We start from the raw sequence: 15,307 nt of genomic DNA, 5'->3' as shown, positions 1-15,307 counted from the left end.
TTTATCATTATATACTGTCCCTCTTTGTCTCTCATTACCTTTTTTGTCTTGAAGTCTTCTTTGTCTGATAAAAGTATGGTAACACTTGCTTTCTTTTTTTGCCATTAGCTTGGAGTATTGTCTTCCATCCCTTCACTCTGAGCCTGTGTTTGTCTTTAGAGCTGAGATGTGTTTCCTGGAGGCAATACATTGTTGGGTCTTGTTTTTTAATCCGTCTTACCACTCTGTGTCTTTTGATTGGAGAATTCAATCTATTTACATTTAGAGTGATTATTGATAATATGAGGGATTAAGCTACCATTTTATCACTCATTTTCCGTTTCTTCTGCAGTTCCCTAGTTTCTTGTCCCATGTATTTTGGACTACTAATTCAGTTTGGTAGTTCTCTATGATAGTTTTCTTAGTTTTCTCTCTATTTATCACTTGTGTCTCTGTTCTGATTATTTGTTTAGTGGTTACCATGAGGTTTGTATAAAAAAGTCTTATAGATGAGATAGTCCACTTTCTGATAGCCTCTTATTTCCTTAGACTAAGCCAATTCTATCCCTATCCTCTTCCTCTTCTAAGTTATTATTGTCACAACTTATTCCATCTTGTATTGTGAGTTTGTGGTTAAAATTATGAGATTATATTTATTTTTGATGTTTTCCTTCCCTTTATCTCTAATGTTATAATTGTTTGCTAACCTGTTCCAATAGAGAATTGCAATTTTCTGATTTTGTCTACCAATTTATCTCCTTGCTCAAGGCTTTGTAAACCCTTTCATTTTTTTCAGGTGTGAGGACTTTCTTGAGCATTTCTTATAGGGGGTTCTTGTGGTGATGAAGTCCATTAGCTTTTGTATATCTGGGAAAGTTTTTATTTTTCAATCTTATCTGAAGGATATTTTCACTGGATAGAGTATTCTTGGCTGAAAGTTTTTGTCTTTCAGAATTTTGAATATATCATTCCACTCTCTCCTAGCCTGTACCATTTCTGCTGAGAAGTCCACTGGAAGCCTGATAGGGGTTCCTTTGTAAGTTATTTTCTTCTGCCTTGCTGCCCTTAATATTTTTTCTTTGTCATTGACTTTTGCCAGCTTTACTACTATATGCCTTGGAGAAGTTGTTTTTACATTGATATAATTAGGAGTTCTATTAACTTCTTTCACTTGTATTTCCAGCTCCTTCCCCAGGCTTGGGACAGCCTCAGCTATTATTTCTTTGAACATGCTTTCTGCTCTATTCTCCTTCTCTTATCCTTCTTGAATACCTATAATCCTTATGTTGCATTTCCTAATTGAGTTGGATATTTCTTGGAGAACTTGATTTCTTTTTAGTCTTAGTTCTCCTTCCTCCTCTATCTGAAGCATTTATATACTTCTGTCCTCCAGACTGCTGATTCTCTCCTCCATAATATCAGCTTTGTTATTCAGGGAGTCCAGATTTTTCTTTATCTCATCCATTGTGTTTTTCACCTCCAACATTTCTGATTGGTTTTTCTTTATAGTTTCAATCTCTTTTGTGAAGTGTCTGATGTCGTTGAGCTATCTGTATTTTCTTGTACTTCATGGAGCTTTTTTTATGATAGCTATTTGAATTCTCTGTCATTTAGATTACAAATTTCTATGCCTTCAGGACTGATTTCTGGGTACTTGTCATTTTCCTCCTGGTATAGAGTATTAATATATTTTTTCATACTGTTTGATAGCGTGGACTTGTGCCTCTGCATAGTGATAGTATCTGGTCACAGATTCCACCTGCTGCCACTGGGTGGGGGTCAAGAGTCGTGTATTCTGAGCCTGCTGCAACCCTGGCTTGCTTACTCACAGCTGCCACTTTTCCATTGTATGTGCGGGCATTCTGGCCAACCAGCTGAGCTGGAGTACCAGGCATGGGGAAGGGTGCTTTCTTTTCCCTGCGTAATCCAGGGGGGTGTCCTTGCTCTGCCCTCACTATCTGCTCTCCTGAAGTGTTGGTTTGATGAAGACACCCTCCACAATAGCTTAGTCACCTCTGTGTGGGGCTTTCCCACAGGCTGTGAAGGAACTTGGAGAGCAAAGATATTCCCGGGAAGGGCTGCCCCTCTCCCTTCTCCTCTCAGAGCCACCAATGGCCCCATGCCTTGGGTCACTGCCACTCGGGGAGGAAGAGGAGATCCCCTTACCTCCTTCCACTTCCTCCAGGGGGTCCAGCACCTCCACCTTCAGATGTATGGCTGTGTGGGCCTCTCAGACATCTTTTGTGTTGTGTGAATGTCCTCTGTTGGTATATGAATGTGCCCTTTTCATTGTGTCTTAGTGGGGAGAGTCTTGGGGAAGAGCTCACTCTGACATGATGCTGACAACACTCCCTCCGATAAGGAATTTTTATCCAGAATATAAAAAGAACTCTTGCAACTCAATAATAAAAACACAAATAATACAATTTTAAAATGGGCAAAGAATAGACTTTTCTCCAAAGACGATATACAAATGCCAACAGGCACAAGAAAAGATGCTCAACATTGTTAGTCATTAGGGACATACAAATCAAAACCACAATGAGATACTATTTCACACAGATTAGAAAGGCTGTAATTAAAAAGACAGACATTAACAAGTGTTGGTAAGGATGTGGAGAAATTGGAACCCTTATACAGTGTTGATGGGAATGGAAAACAGTGCAAACATTTCAGCAGTTCCTCAAAGTATTAACATACAGTTACCATATATATAACCTAGCCATTCCACTCCTAGGTATCTACCCAAGAGAAATAAAAGCATATGTCCACATAAAAACTTGTACACAAATGTTCATAGCTACATTATTTATAATAGCCAAAAAGTGGAAACAACCAATGACCATCAACTGATGAACAGATAAACAAATGCAGTATATCCATACAATGAAATATTATTTGACCACAAAAAGGAATGAATGACTGATACATACTACAGCATGAATGAACCTCAAGAACATTATGCTAAGTGAAAGAAGTCAGCCACAAAAGACGACTTGCTGTATGATCCTATTTATAAGAAAGGTCCAGAATAAGCACATCTATATAGACAGCAAGTAGATTAGTAGTTACCTAGGATTTGGAGGGGGAACAAGGAGTAGAGAATGAGGAGTTAATGGATACAAGGTTTATTTTTGGAAAGATGAAAATGTTCTAAAATTAAATTATGGTAATGGTTACAAAACTGTAAGTATAGCAAAATTATTAAATTTTGTGTTTTCCCTAGGAAAGAAATACATTATATTAATAGGCTAAAGGACAAAAACCACATGGTCATCTTAATAAATGTAGAAAAAGTATTTGACAAATCTAACATCCAATCCTCATAAAAATTCTCACCAACCATAAATAGAATGGAATTTTGTCAACCTCATAAAAGGCATCTATGAAAAATCTACAGCTAATATCATACATGATGAAAGACTAAATGCTTTATCTCTAAGATCAAGAACAAGGCCAGGATATCTGCTCTCACCACTCTATTTAAGACTGTAATGGAAGATCTAGCCAGTGCAATAAGGAAAGAAAAACAAAAGGTATCCATATTGGAAAGGGAGAAGAACTCTCTATTAGCAGATGACATGATCACCTGTGTAGAAAATTCTAAGAAATCCACAATAAAAGTACTAGAACTCATCAACAAGTTTAAAGAGGTCACAGGACCAATATACAAAATTCAATGGTATTTCTATATACTAGCAACAAACAATTTCAGAAATTGAAACAAAAATTATAATAGCATAAAAAGTATAAAATATGTAGAGACAAATCTAACAAAAGACATATAAGACCTAAGCATCGATCAAAACTCACTTAATTCTCTGTGCTTCTGTGTCCCTTATGAAACTATAAATGCTTTGTGGTAGAAACCTCTTTGGTTACCACAATCTGCAGGCTTTGGCTTACTTTTGTAAATGCCAATTTAAACCTCTGACTTATAAAAGTTACCAATTCAACACCCAAAATGCACACTATCAGCATTCATGACGTAAGAATACTTTTGTAGTATAACATGATCTGATAATCATTCAGTTATTAAACTGCAAATAATTGTTGGGAAGGTTTCTTAACTTCAAGTCAACTAAGTAAAAATTATAAAATTATGCTCTGGGGGCCAACTCCATGGTCAAGTTGTTAAGTTTGCATGTTCCACTTTGGCGGACCAGGGTTTCACCAATTTGGATCCTGGGCACGGACCTAGCACTGCTCATCAGGCCATGCTGAGGCGGCATCCCATATGGCAGAACTGGAAGAACCTAGAACTAGAATATACAGCTATGTACTGGGGTGCTTTGGGAGGAAGAAGAAAAAAAAGATTGGCAACAGATGTTAGCTCAGGGCCAATCTTAAAAAAAAAATTATATTCTGTGTTACCATCCACTAGGATAGAATCCTGAAAATTGAGCATGCAAAAATATGAGATGGGCCATTTGCACACAATTCACAGTCATGTAATCTCTATAAATATACAAGTTCATATGCACTATGCGTATGGCGACAGATTTTCTGTGTTCAGACAGAGCAAAAGAACTTTTTGTTCAAATTGTTGAATTTAAAGGGTTTTATTGGGAGAAATTTATGAAAAATAGGCTGTATATACCTGACATCAAAAATTTCCACTTAGAATGAAAATAATTAGAAAAATTAATCTGTATATTTATAAGCTCCATTGAGTTTACCTCTCCTTTATTTATACCTCTGCATTTCCTTCCTGAGTCTCTCATCTTTTTAAAGTGTAGGTTAGTTTTAAAATAAGAGAACATTTTATGATTCTAAGCAAAACTCAGTAAGTAGCACCAGTCTAATATTGGTGAATTTCTCAGCATAAGATTCACATACCTAGAAAATTAATAAAAGTTTGCTATTTTCCAATTTCACTGGTAATTATGCCTATTTAAGCCTTAATTACAAGCTTTGATTTTTACTGAAACTTGCAATCCATACTTTGAGCAGACCAAGTCAAGGGGAGAAGAGAAAGAAACTCAGGAATATACTAATATCGCTTTTAACTTACACTGATTTCACGGCACATCCAAAGAAAGAGTTCCTGGGTATTTGTAAGATGTCTAAAAATTTTTGAGTAAAATGTTAAATTTTTTCAATGTCAAAAGAAAAAAAAGACGTGAACACTGAAAACTACAAAACCTTGGTGAAAGAAATTTTAGAAGACATAAATAAGTGAAGAGATACACTACGTTTATGGGTTCATTGGATCAGAAGATTCAACATTGTTCAGTGTCTATTCTCCCCAAATTGATCTATATATTCAATGCAATCCCTTGCAAGCTTTTTTGTAGAGATTTACAAGCTGATCCTAAAAATTTTAACAGAAATATGAAAGACCTAGAATAGCCAAACAGAATTTGATAAAGAACAGAGTTTGAAGACTATCTGATTTCCAGACATTATAGAGCTACAGTAATTAAGATTGTGTAGTACTGGCATCAAGATAAACAAATAGATCAATGAAATAGAATAAACCTACATACCTATGGACAACTGATCTTCCATAAAGATACAAAGGCAATTCAGAGGAGAAAGTCTTTCTAATGAGTTATCCTGGAATAACTGAATAGCTATAGGCAAAAAAATAAACTTTGCTCCCTACCTTGCACCATATATAAAAATTAACTCAAAGTGGATCATAGACCTAAATGTAAATCTGAAACTAAAATCCTTAGGAAAAAACAATAGGAGAGAAATCTCTGCAGATTAGGCACAGATTTCTTAGGTATGACATTAAAATCACAATCCATAAGAGAAAAAAATTCATAAATTGGATTTCAACAAAATTTTAAACTTTTACTTTAAGAAAGATACTGTTAAGAGAATGAAAAGGTAAGCCACAGACTGAGAGAAAACATTTGCAAATCATATGTCTGAAAAGGATTTGTACTCACATAATGGAATACTACTCAGGAGTAAAAAAAAATGAACTATGGATAGATGCAACACATAAATGAATTTCAAAATAATTATGCTGAGTGCAAGAAGTTAGTCAAAAAAGAATACCTACTATATGATTCCATTTATATAAAATTCTAGAAAATGCAAACTAATCTGTGGTGACTGAAAGCAGACTAGTGGTTGCCTCAGGAGAGTGGGGAAGCTGCGGGAGGGAGAGGAGGGGGGTTGGGGAGCAGTGAGAGAGAGGGATTATTGAGGGGAATGGGGGAACTTTTGGGTGATACATATGTCAAAACTTATCAAATTGTGTGCTTTAAATATGTACAATTTCTTGTATGGATGTCAACTTACCACAATAAAGCTGTTTGTAAAAGGAAGTACAGCAAATTTGATAAAATATTAACATTTGTGAAACTTTGATTGTCTATATATGGCTATTAGGTGTTTCTCCATACTTTTCTTATATTTGAAATATTTCATAATTTAATTTAGAAACCTAATCAAACCTCTTAATGTTACAGCTCAGGAAACTGAGTAAATGGTAGAGATAGGCCTGGACCCTAGATCTTTAGCTCCCTAGTTCAATAGTCTTTCCATTCTATCAGGGAAAAAAAGTATAATTTGTACACATATGTGAGGTTCAGAGAAAAATGCTTACCCTTAAATTTATTCATTGTCCCAGTGTTTTGAAGAATTCTTCTAGGACTGTTTGCAGCAAAACCAGCTGCCTTTTCATATTCACCAAGTGAGATTAATTCATTGAACCTACAGTCATTGCATTTCATTACACATTATAATAGTACACAAAAAAAACCAAAAGAAAACTGATTAGAAATGTCTAATACAGACTAAACATAGTGGCATAGTAATATAGAAAAGCAATTCTAATAAACTATATCTAGATTCATTCACTCTGTAAGATGTTATTTTACTTCTTTCCCTAACATTCTGTCATATTTTGTAGCCTCAGAATGAAATGCTCACCTGCCAGCTGACTTTGAACCTGATCCTGTACTTTATTCTTATAGTACTTATAGTAAGCCATAAAAAATGGAAAAAAAAGGACCTGAAGTGCATTTACAACAAGATCAGATTTTTTGCCCTCATACCATCTGCAGATGAAAAGGGTTATCAGGGAAAGAAGGGCAATACATTTAGAGGCTCAGCCTAGGGGAAATAGTAATTGAACACAAAGGCTGCCAAGCTGGAGATTAAAAGGTATCCTTGGTATTTCAGAAGCTATGTTGCTCTGTCAGGCATAAGAGTCCCAATTAAACATGAAACTAACACAAGAAGAAAAGACAAGAGTTCAGATAACTTAAGCCTCTACACCTCTTCCTAAGGCCAAATGTCTTCAAATCAGGCCTTACCTCATAATTAATAAAACTATGGCAAACGAGATTTACCTAGTGTTGCAAATAAATGTGGGACCCCGGAGGAGAAAAACACCAAAGAAATATTAAGCAAAATACATAAAACTTATAACCTCAACAAGGATTTTTCTCTCATATCTACAGCTGGTAGGCTTAGAGAAGAACACAGTCTAAGGAAATAACACAGTCTTTGGTGCCCCCTAAAATGATCTGTACCCCTTCTTTGTACCATGTCAACAAGCAAATCAACGGTTGAAAACTGTTTAACATATAAGACTACAATTATTAGATATGTTCATTATATATTGGCCTCATAGCCTATGAATTAACCTTTTAAAGAATAAAGTCTTAGATCTCTTTAAGCCTCTATTATACGCTATATATAATAAGTTAACACGTATTAGGGAGAAATATGCCTTCTTAATATGTCATAGGATGGAAACAATGAGAAAAAAAGACTGAATTGGCTAAGGTAATCTGATTCAAGAAGACATTCTTATAAATACTTTCTAACATCAGGTTGATGGTTAGGGAATACAAGAAAAATATAAATACAAACTTAAATCAATACTACAATCTACCTATATCCTCTGGAAAATCTCCTAGACTCCCAACCCGGTATTTTTTCCACCAAGAATCTATTTTTAAAAATTCTAGTTTATTTTCTAATTTTTCTACTAGGGTAGAATTTTAAAGATACAAAAGCTAGAGACTATAGCTCATCAAGATGCTAAATAAATGCTAAACAAATATTAAATAAATGCTAAAACATTTTAAGAAGGAAAATCAAAGCTTTTAAAATATTTGCCTTTCAATGTAGTAAAGCAAAATTTCAGCTTCTTTTGCCTTGCCTGGATCATCTTCAAGTAGTTCCTCAACAATGCCTTGATCACCTGTAAATATTGAAAGCACCACCAGATGATATTTAAGGTTATCAACAGAAAATAATAAACATACATATGTTTAATACCAACAGCTTAATGTTATGCTTTCTACCACCACCAACCCCTTTCTACACTGAGTGGCTCCCTGTCCCTTTCTTCCTTATTTGCAGGTATTCTCTCTGGCTCACCAAGTCTACTCTTTACAATTATCTGTCAGCTATTGAAGGAAGAAGCCCATAGGGTAACAGGGATCTAACAGAAGTAAGCACATTTTTGTTTTCTTTAAACACAGCCTAGGAAAATCCCATTCTAGCTCTGGGAAAAAAAAAATAATGTTTTCTATTATTTGTGTTAATTAAAAAATATAGATACCATGCATATCTTTAGTTTTCTGAATTTGCTCCACAAAGTCTTGAAATGAGCTGCTCTTATCAGATTTTACCCGTGAAGTAAGTGCATATGAAACAGTCTGCAGTCTTTGATGACTACAAAGATAAAAAAAATCAACAATTCACTGAATCTAAAATCAAATAGTGGAATATTAGAATAAACACAAACAAAAGCTTCAAACTTGAAAGATATAAAATCAACTTTCATACCGAAACTGTAATTCTTTGTTCATATTTTCAGCTAAATCTCGCCGTTTTAATATCTCAATCATTTCATTGTCTAACTCCACCTTCCTCTGAGCTGGTACATATTTTTTTGACATAACTTGTTTAATTTCTGTATATTTATCTTCAAGATGTTTCCGATATTTCGTGAGGGCATCTAAATTGACAGATTCTTGGAGAGTCATGCCTATGTGAAAAAGGGAACAAATCAAACAAGTCAAGCCATGTGCGGGACTCTTGTGCTCAAACAGCAAGTCTTAGCAAAATAGGTCAGATAGTCAACCATGTTAAGAAATAAGAAATAAATGGCAGCATGAACTTGTAGCTTACTGAACATTAACATACAATCTTAAATGGCTAGCAGTTTTAAACATATCATCCATGAAGACTGATTGTCCAAACCTTAGGATCTTAAGAAAAACCATTTTTAATGACCTCATCACCACATCTTGCAAACCACTAAATATCACTGCTACACTATAACACCAAGGGCTTCTGCCTAACAATTCAGGATTGCTGTCCAATGATTTCTCCTTAACTAAATCTTCCATTAATCTACTATGGCTAACCCCAGGGTAATCTGTTTATTCTCTCCAATGCAAAGCTTATAAATGCCTGCCAAATCTTCAGTCCTCTCTCCGTCTGTCTTCTCGATTCATTATACATAACACAGACACACACACACACTTCAAATGACTTCCCTTCTCATTCAGGCCAATTGTTGCCTTTAAAGGCATACCTCAAAATTCTCTTTCAGAAACCACCCTGGATCAATCCTACTTGATTTTAATCATTCTTTTACCCTGAATCCTCTCAGCATTTAGTCAATTTATCAGTTATTCTGTACTTATTCATATGTATCCTATTTGTAATTTGCCAGTCATAATTTTATATCTGAAAGTGAATCTAGTCCCTGCTTCCACCAAACACAGGATGACCATTCAACTTCACTTGAAATCCTCTGGTATGGAGTAGCTCATTATCTCAAGACATAGCTTCTTCCACCGAAACCAAACCTGACTTCCTAAAATTTCCACCTATTGATTCTGCCTCTGGGTAAACGGTAGTTGAAATCCTCAAAAGTTTTAAATACAGTTATCTATTCTCAAATTCTTTCTTTTCCCCAGAATGAATATTTACAGCAGGCAAATTTTCGCAAATTTGCAATTCCTCCATCCACTCATTCATCATACAAACTTCTCAACATCCTGGATGCATCCCAGGATATACTCCAGTTCCTTAAAATGTGGCTTAGCTAAGGATGAGGAACCAGTGAATGCTGACATCCATATAAATGAACAATATTCACCAGAACTTAATACTCTATGTATAGTTTTTCCATATATTATACCATGGGTTCTTCAAGCTTTAGAGTACATCAGAATAACCTGGAGAACTTGTTAAAACATTGACTATTGGGCATCATCACCACTCCTACCCCAACTCCCACCCCTGGAGTTTCTGACACAGTAAGTCTGCTGTGAGACCAAAGAATCTGCATTTTTAACAGGCTCCTAGATAATGCTGATGTTGATGCAGGACCACACTTTAAGAGCCACTGCATCATACTTTATATAATCCAGCCAGACTGAAACTCTTTTCATCTTTTACGGTTGTTTAAGTTTTCTCATTCCCTTGCACCTACCTAGAGTCCTGGCTAAAGCTGTTTGTAAAGTATGGCTAAAGTCCTAGTGCACTTGTGTGTATAGTGCACACTATATACACATAGCAGCACATATATATTAACTTGTGTAATAGGTAATAACTGGAAACAGAATTTCTCTTCAACATTTTAAACAAAATACAGTACCTGGAATAGGTTTTGAAGGATCTTTGGAGAAAGTACAATATTTTACTTCGTTCATGTCATACTCTGCCCTAAGTTGTTTCATTTTGTCTATTTGCAATTGAATCTTTGAGGAATTATTTTCAATAACCCTCATTCTGAAAGACAGAAAGGCTTTCTTATGTTTCTTTCAACTAATTTGATTATTTAATCATAAGACAAAATCATAAAACAGGTTAAATCATTACTTTATTTTGGCTGATTATAATTTTGAACTATTACGGACTTAGGTGGAAGTTTACAAAACAATGCCCAGAAAAAGTTAACTAACCTCACAGTAAGGAATACTTTTCTTTCAGAGTATCAATAAAATCTTACACTGACCATGACTCGTAACATTATTGGAAATTTTTAAGTGTTAAACATAAAAATATGGCCACAAACTACTATGCCTATTCTCTTTAATTACTTTTGCAATTTAAAAACTACTTTTATAAGTAAATGTATTAGTTTCCCGTGGCTGCTATAACAAATTACCACAAACTCTGTGGCTTAAAACAACTGAAACTTATTCTCTCAGAGTTCTAGAGGCTGGAAGTCTAAAAGCAGTATCACTGGGCCAAAATCAAAGCGTTGTCAGGGCCGTGCTTCCTGCAGAAGCTCTAGGAAAGAATTCGTTCCTTGCCTCTTCAAGCTTCTGGGGGCCGCGGGCCTTGTGGCTGAATCACATCTATCTCTGCTTCGATGGTCACATTGTCTTCTCCCCTTCTGCTCTGTCAACAGCTCCTTCTGCCTCTCTTATAAGGACACTTGTGATTGTACTTAGGGCCCATTTGAATAATCCAGGACAACCTCCCTATCTCAAGATCCTTACTGTAATCACATCTGCAAAGACCCTTTTTCCAAATAAGGTAATATTTCCAGGTTCAGGATTAGAACTTGATATCTTTGGAGGCCCATTATTCAGCCTACTATAGTAACTGTTCTTTGGTGAGGAAGATTTGCTCTGAGCTAACATCTTCCTCTTTTTTCTTTTTTTTTTTTTTGCTTGAGGAAGATTAGCCCTGAGCTAACATCTGTGCTAATCTTCCTCTATTTTGTATGTGGTTTACCACCACAAAATGGCTTGACAAGCAGTCCATGCCTGGGATCCAAACCCGTGAACCCAGGCCACTGAAACAGAGCATGCGAACTTAACCACTATGACGTGGGGCTGGCCCCTTATAGTAATTTTGATCCTAGAGCTAGAGAAATGATAGCACTTCTCTGGGATAAAACTGCATTCATCCAGAAATGGGGATCTTAAAGACCAAGAAGTAGATATAAACTTCTTTTAAGCATTATTTGAAGTTTACTTCCTAAATAATCACTGATATGTTGGCCCATGGAGGAAATAACTGATTAAAATAAATTTAGATACATTTTCTAAATGAGATTTAGAAAATCTCATGGGTCTTTTGGCAAATTAAAAACAAGCTTGTCAGCAGATAACTGCTGCCTGTGTCTGATTCTTATGTAAAGTTCTTGGAAAGCTCAGAGTAAAAGTTTGCAGTATTTATGAAAGAGGGACTGTGGAAATAAAATATCCTCTGGCTTTCATCTAAATAAACTTATGCCTGTGGAAGAAAGGCATGTTAAAAGTAAATAGACTTTCAAAAGAAAGCAGGGACTCAAACAGATGCTTGTACATGAATGTTCACAGTGGTATTATTCACAATAGCCAAGGGTAGAAACAACCCAAGCATCCAACAATAGATAAGTAGATAAACAAAATATGGTATATATGTACAATGAAATATTATTCTGCCATAAAAAGGAATGAAGTTCCAATACATCCATGCTACAACATGGATGAGAAGGTATCTAATTGTTGTTCCTTTCTATACCTACTTTTATGATCTCTTTATCTTTGACAATTTTACTACAATGAATCTAATTGAGTGTTTCTTCTTATTTACAATGCTTGGGATTCTTTGGGCTTCTTGAATCTGTGAATTGGTATCTTTCACCAGTTCTGGAAAATTCTCAGCCATTATCTCTTCAAATATTGTCTCTGTTCCATACGCTCTTCTCTTTTAGAGTTGTGATTAGACATAATAATATGACTTTCTCACTTTATCCTCCATGTTTTTTTTAATAATAGCTTTACTGAGCTTTATTCACTCTTGAAAAGTGTACAATTCATTGAATTTCAATATCTTCAAAGGGTTGCGCAACCACTACCACTTCTAATTCCTGAACATTTCATCACTCCAAAAATAAGCCTCATACATGTTAGCAGTCTGCTGAGCAGAGGCACTTTTCTATGCAGTCTCCACGTGGGGCAGTTTACCTCTGGTTCACTTTACAAGGGTTTAGGCCTTTATTGTCCCAGCATTATAAGGGGAGGATTTCCTGGTAGACTATACCCCTTGGGCAGATCCTGGGCTCTGTCTTGTGCCCCTGTGCCACAGTAACAACTTAAGCTTACTGTCATTAGTTTTAACACATGCTCTCAGGGCAAAGAAGCTTTATGCTCCTCTTGACTTTTATCTTCTGTTACAATTTTGCCCTGATAATCTCTTACTATCTTGTCAGCTTCCTGTTGCTTTTGGAAAGATTTTTTTAAAAAATATTTTATGCAGCATTTTTCCCCAATAGGAAGATCTATCCCAAGATCTAGCCAGCCATACTACCAGAAATGTAGGTCAAACTTTACATAATGTTCCAAGTTGATTTGAAATTATCTATAAAAATAATTTACCCATCATTTATTAAATGGAACACTGAAAATATGAGACCATTCAACAAAAGTGAGCATTTAATCCTGTCTCAGTAGGTTACTTACCTTTGTGCCTCACAATATTAAGTGCTCCAATTCAGACAGTAATCATGAAATTGTACTATCAAATCTTCCATGGAAGAAATTACCTAGAGTAATTATCTGTATCCCCCATTTTATGATAATACAATGTACCTCCAATTATCCTAAGAGATATTATAAATTTCTCAAGCAAAATTAATATTTTTTACTTGAAATAAATAAAAAGTATAGTAATTTCAAGTTGGTAGAAAGGGTAACATAGAAACATGGCTTTAAAATAAAATCGAAATTCAAAAAGACTGAGAACTACTGGTTATAGTTACATCTGGCGAGTTAATATAACCAGGTAACAATGATCACCTTTTGGGCTATTTACTGACATACTTACTTTGCTTCAAGTTGAATTGTTCTTTTCCTGTGATAGATCAATGCCGTGGGCTCTGCTGCCAAAACTTTAAGTTTTCCATGAAGACAAAATGCAGTTCTTTGGCTTTTCTTTATTGTTTCAATAAAGGCATCATATTCTTTTTTGATTGAAGTAAGAATGGATTTGTATGCAGTGACATACTCTATTACCTGAAATATGATTTTTCTGCCTATGGCACTGAATTTTTTTCTAGAAGACTATGGATCAAAGCCTTGCAAATAGCATTACAGATTTTTTTAAAATGAAACATGATAAACAATTACAAGTCTAAAATTTTACAAATTTGAGCTTCCTTTTAGTAAGCTTTAATACTTTAACACTTTAATACCCAAATATGACTGAGTATTAAAGACAATATTTACCGAATATGTACTCTTTGTGAATCATTACAATACTGTGAGCTTAAACATGACAGAGAAAAAAAGACCATATTTTTGCTCTACTTACTATGAACACATACATTATATGATGACAGTTAAACCCAATACCAGGTCTAATTATCCCAATTCTGGATCTTTTAAATATAATTACATATCATCCCTTACAACCTCCAAGTCTAGTCTCTTACTTCAGTCAGACCTTAAAATCCTGGACTCCTTTCACCCCCCTGTTTTTCTAACCTATCAGTGCCTACTTGCTGATCAATACTCTCAATTCCCAATTGCATTTCTTAGTCCCAGGATGTCAAGCTCAACTGTAGAAAACCCTCATCACTATACATTCATGGTTTCCAATGGTATTTAAGTATAGAATATCTCGGGAAGGATAATGGAAGAAAATAGAAAGAGCGGGAGCCTGCAGAGAAGGAAGAGGAAAGTAGGGTCTGAGATGTGAAGGATCTGACTTTTCATTGTATACTCTTCTTTATTGGTTCTTTTTTTTCCTTCTTTCCTTCTTCCCTCTTGCTTCCTTCGTTAATCTTGTGTATGCATTACCCATGCAAAGATAAATAATTAAGGAACATTTTAAATACGTTAAAAAACAAGAAAGTTCTAATTTATGGTTTCAAAATTCTGCTCACGAGGATTTCAGAAAGGATCAACATATATAGGGAATAGATGTGATCAGTCCATAATTTTCTCTGAAAGCTATAATTATGCTTTCCATTCCTACTACATCCCTAGTCTCTGGTATCCCCCACTGGTTTTCTGTTAGCTAGACAATATCTAGAAAATATTATCCAGGAAGAAATCTGGTCTACCAGGAAATGGTGTAAGAAGATTATTGATCAATGGCAACTAGCAGGAGAGGATATTTGAGTGGGAGATACCAGTTGTCTTTTTGACATGACCATGCTACCAAGTTATCCAAATCAGGAGGACTGACACCCAGAAACCTTCAATAAAACAGAACCCATTATGGGGCTGGCCCCGTGGCTGAGTGGTTAAGTTCGCCCACTCCGCTGCAGGCGTCCCAGTGTTTCGTTGGTTCGAATCCTGGGCGCGGACATGGCACTGCTCATCAAACCACACTGAGGCAGCGTCCCACATACCACAACTAGAAGAACCCACAATGAGAAATATACAACTATGTA

At 35.5% G+C, this 15,307-nt stretch overlaps 1 protein-coding gene across 6 annotated transcripts in view; it reads right to left on the bottom strand.

The window, feature by feature from the left end:
• The window catches only part of CLHC1 (clathrin heavy chain linker domain containing 1), a 64,663-nt gene that overhangs the window by 34,860 nt on the left and 14,496 nt on the right, over positions 1–15,307 (bottom strand). For 4 of the 6 annotated variants that reach the window (XM_014842999.3, XM_044772473.2, XM_044772472.2 and 1 more), the window contains 6 exons: positions 13,735–13,922; positions 10,568–10,701; positions 8,743–8,944; positions 8,516–8,628; positions 8,068–8,152; positions 6,545–6,651 (listed from right to left, as the gene is read on the bottom strand). In XM_014842999.3, coding sequence (XP_014698485.2) covers positions 6,545–6,651; positions 8,068–8,152; positions 8,516–8,628; positions 8,743–8,944; positions 10,568–10,701; positions 13,735–13,922 — 829 coding nt within the window. The remainder of the gene's footprint in view (positions 1–6,544; positions 6,652–8,067; positions 8,153–8,515; positions 8,629–8,742; positions 8,945–10,567; positions 10,702–13,734; positions 13,923–15,307) is intronic. The other 2 variants (XM_044772474.2, XM_070512096.1) reach the window with 1 other exon arrangement.

Source organism: Equus asinus, chromosome 6, assembly GCF_041296235.1.
Source record: "Equus asinus isolate D_3611 breed Donkey chromosome 6, EquAss-T2T_v2, whole genome shotgun sequence".
Lineage (NCBI taxonomy): Eukaryota > Metazoa > Chordata > Mammalia > Perissodactyla > Equidae > Equus > Equus asinus.
Note: the sequence above shows the minus strand (reverse complement) of the source record. Positions and strands in the feature narration are given on the sequence as shown.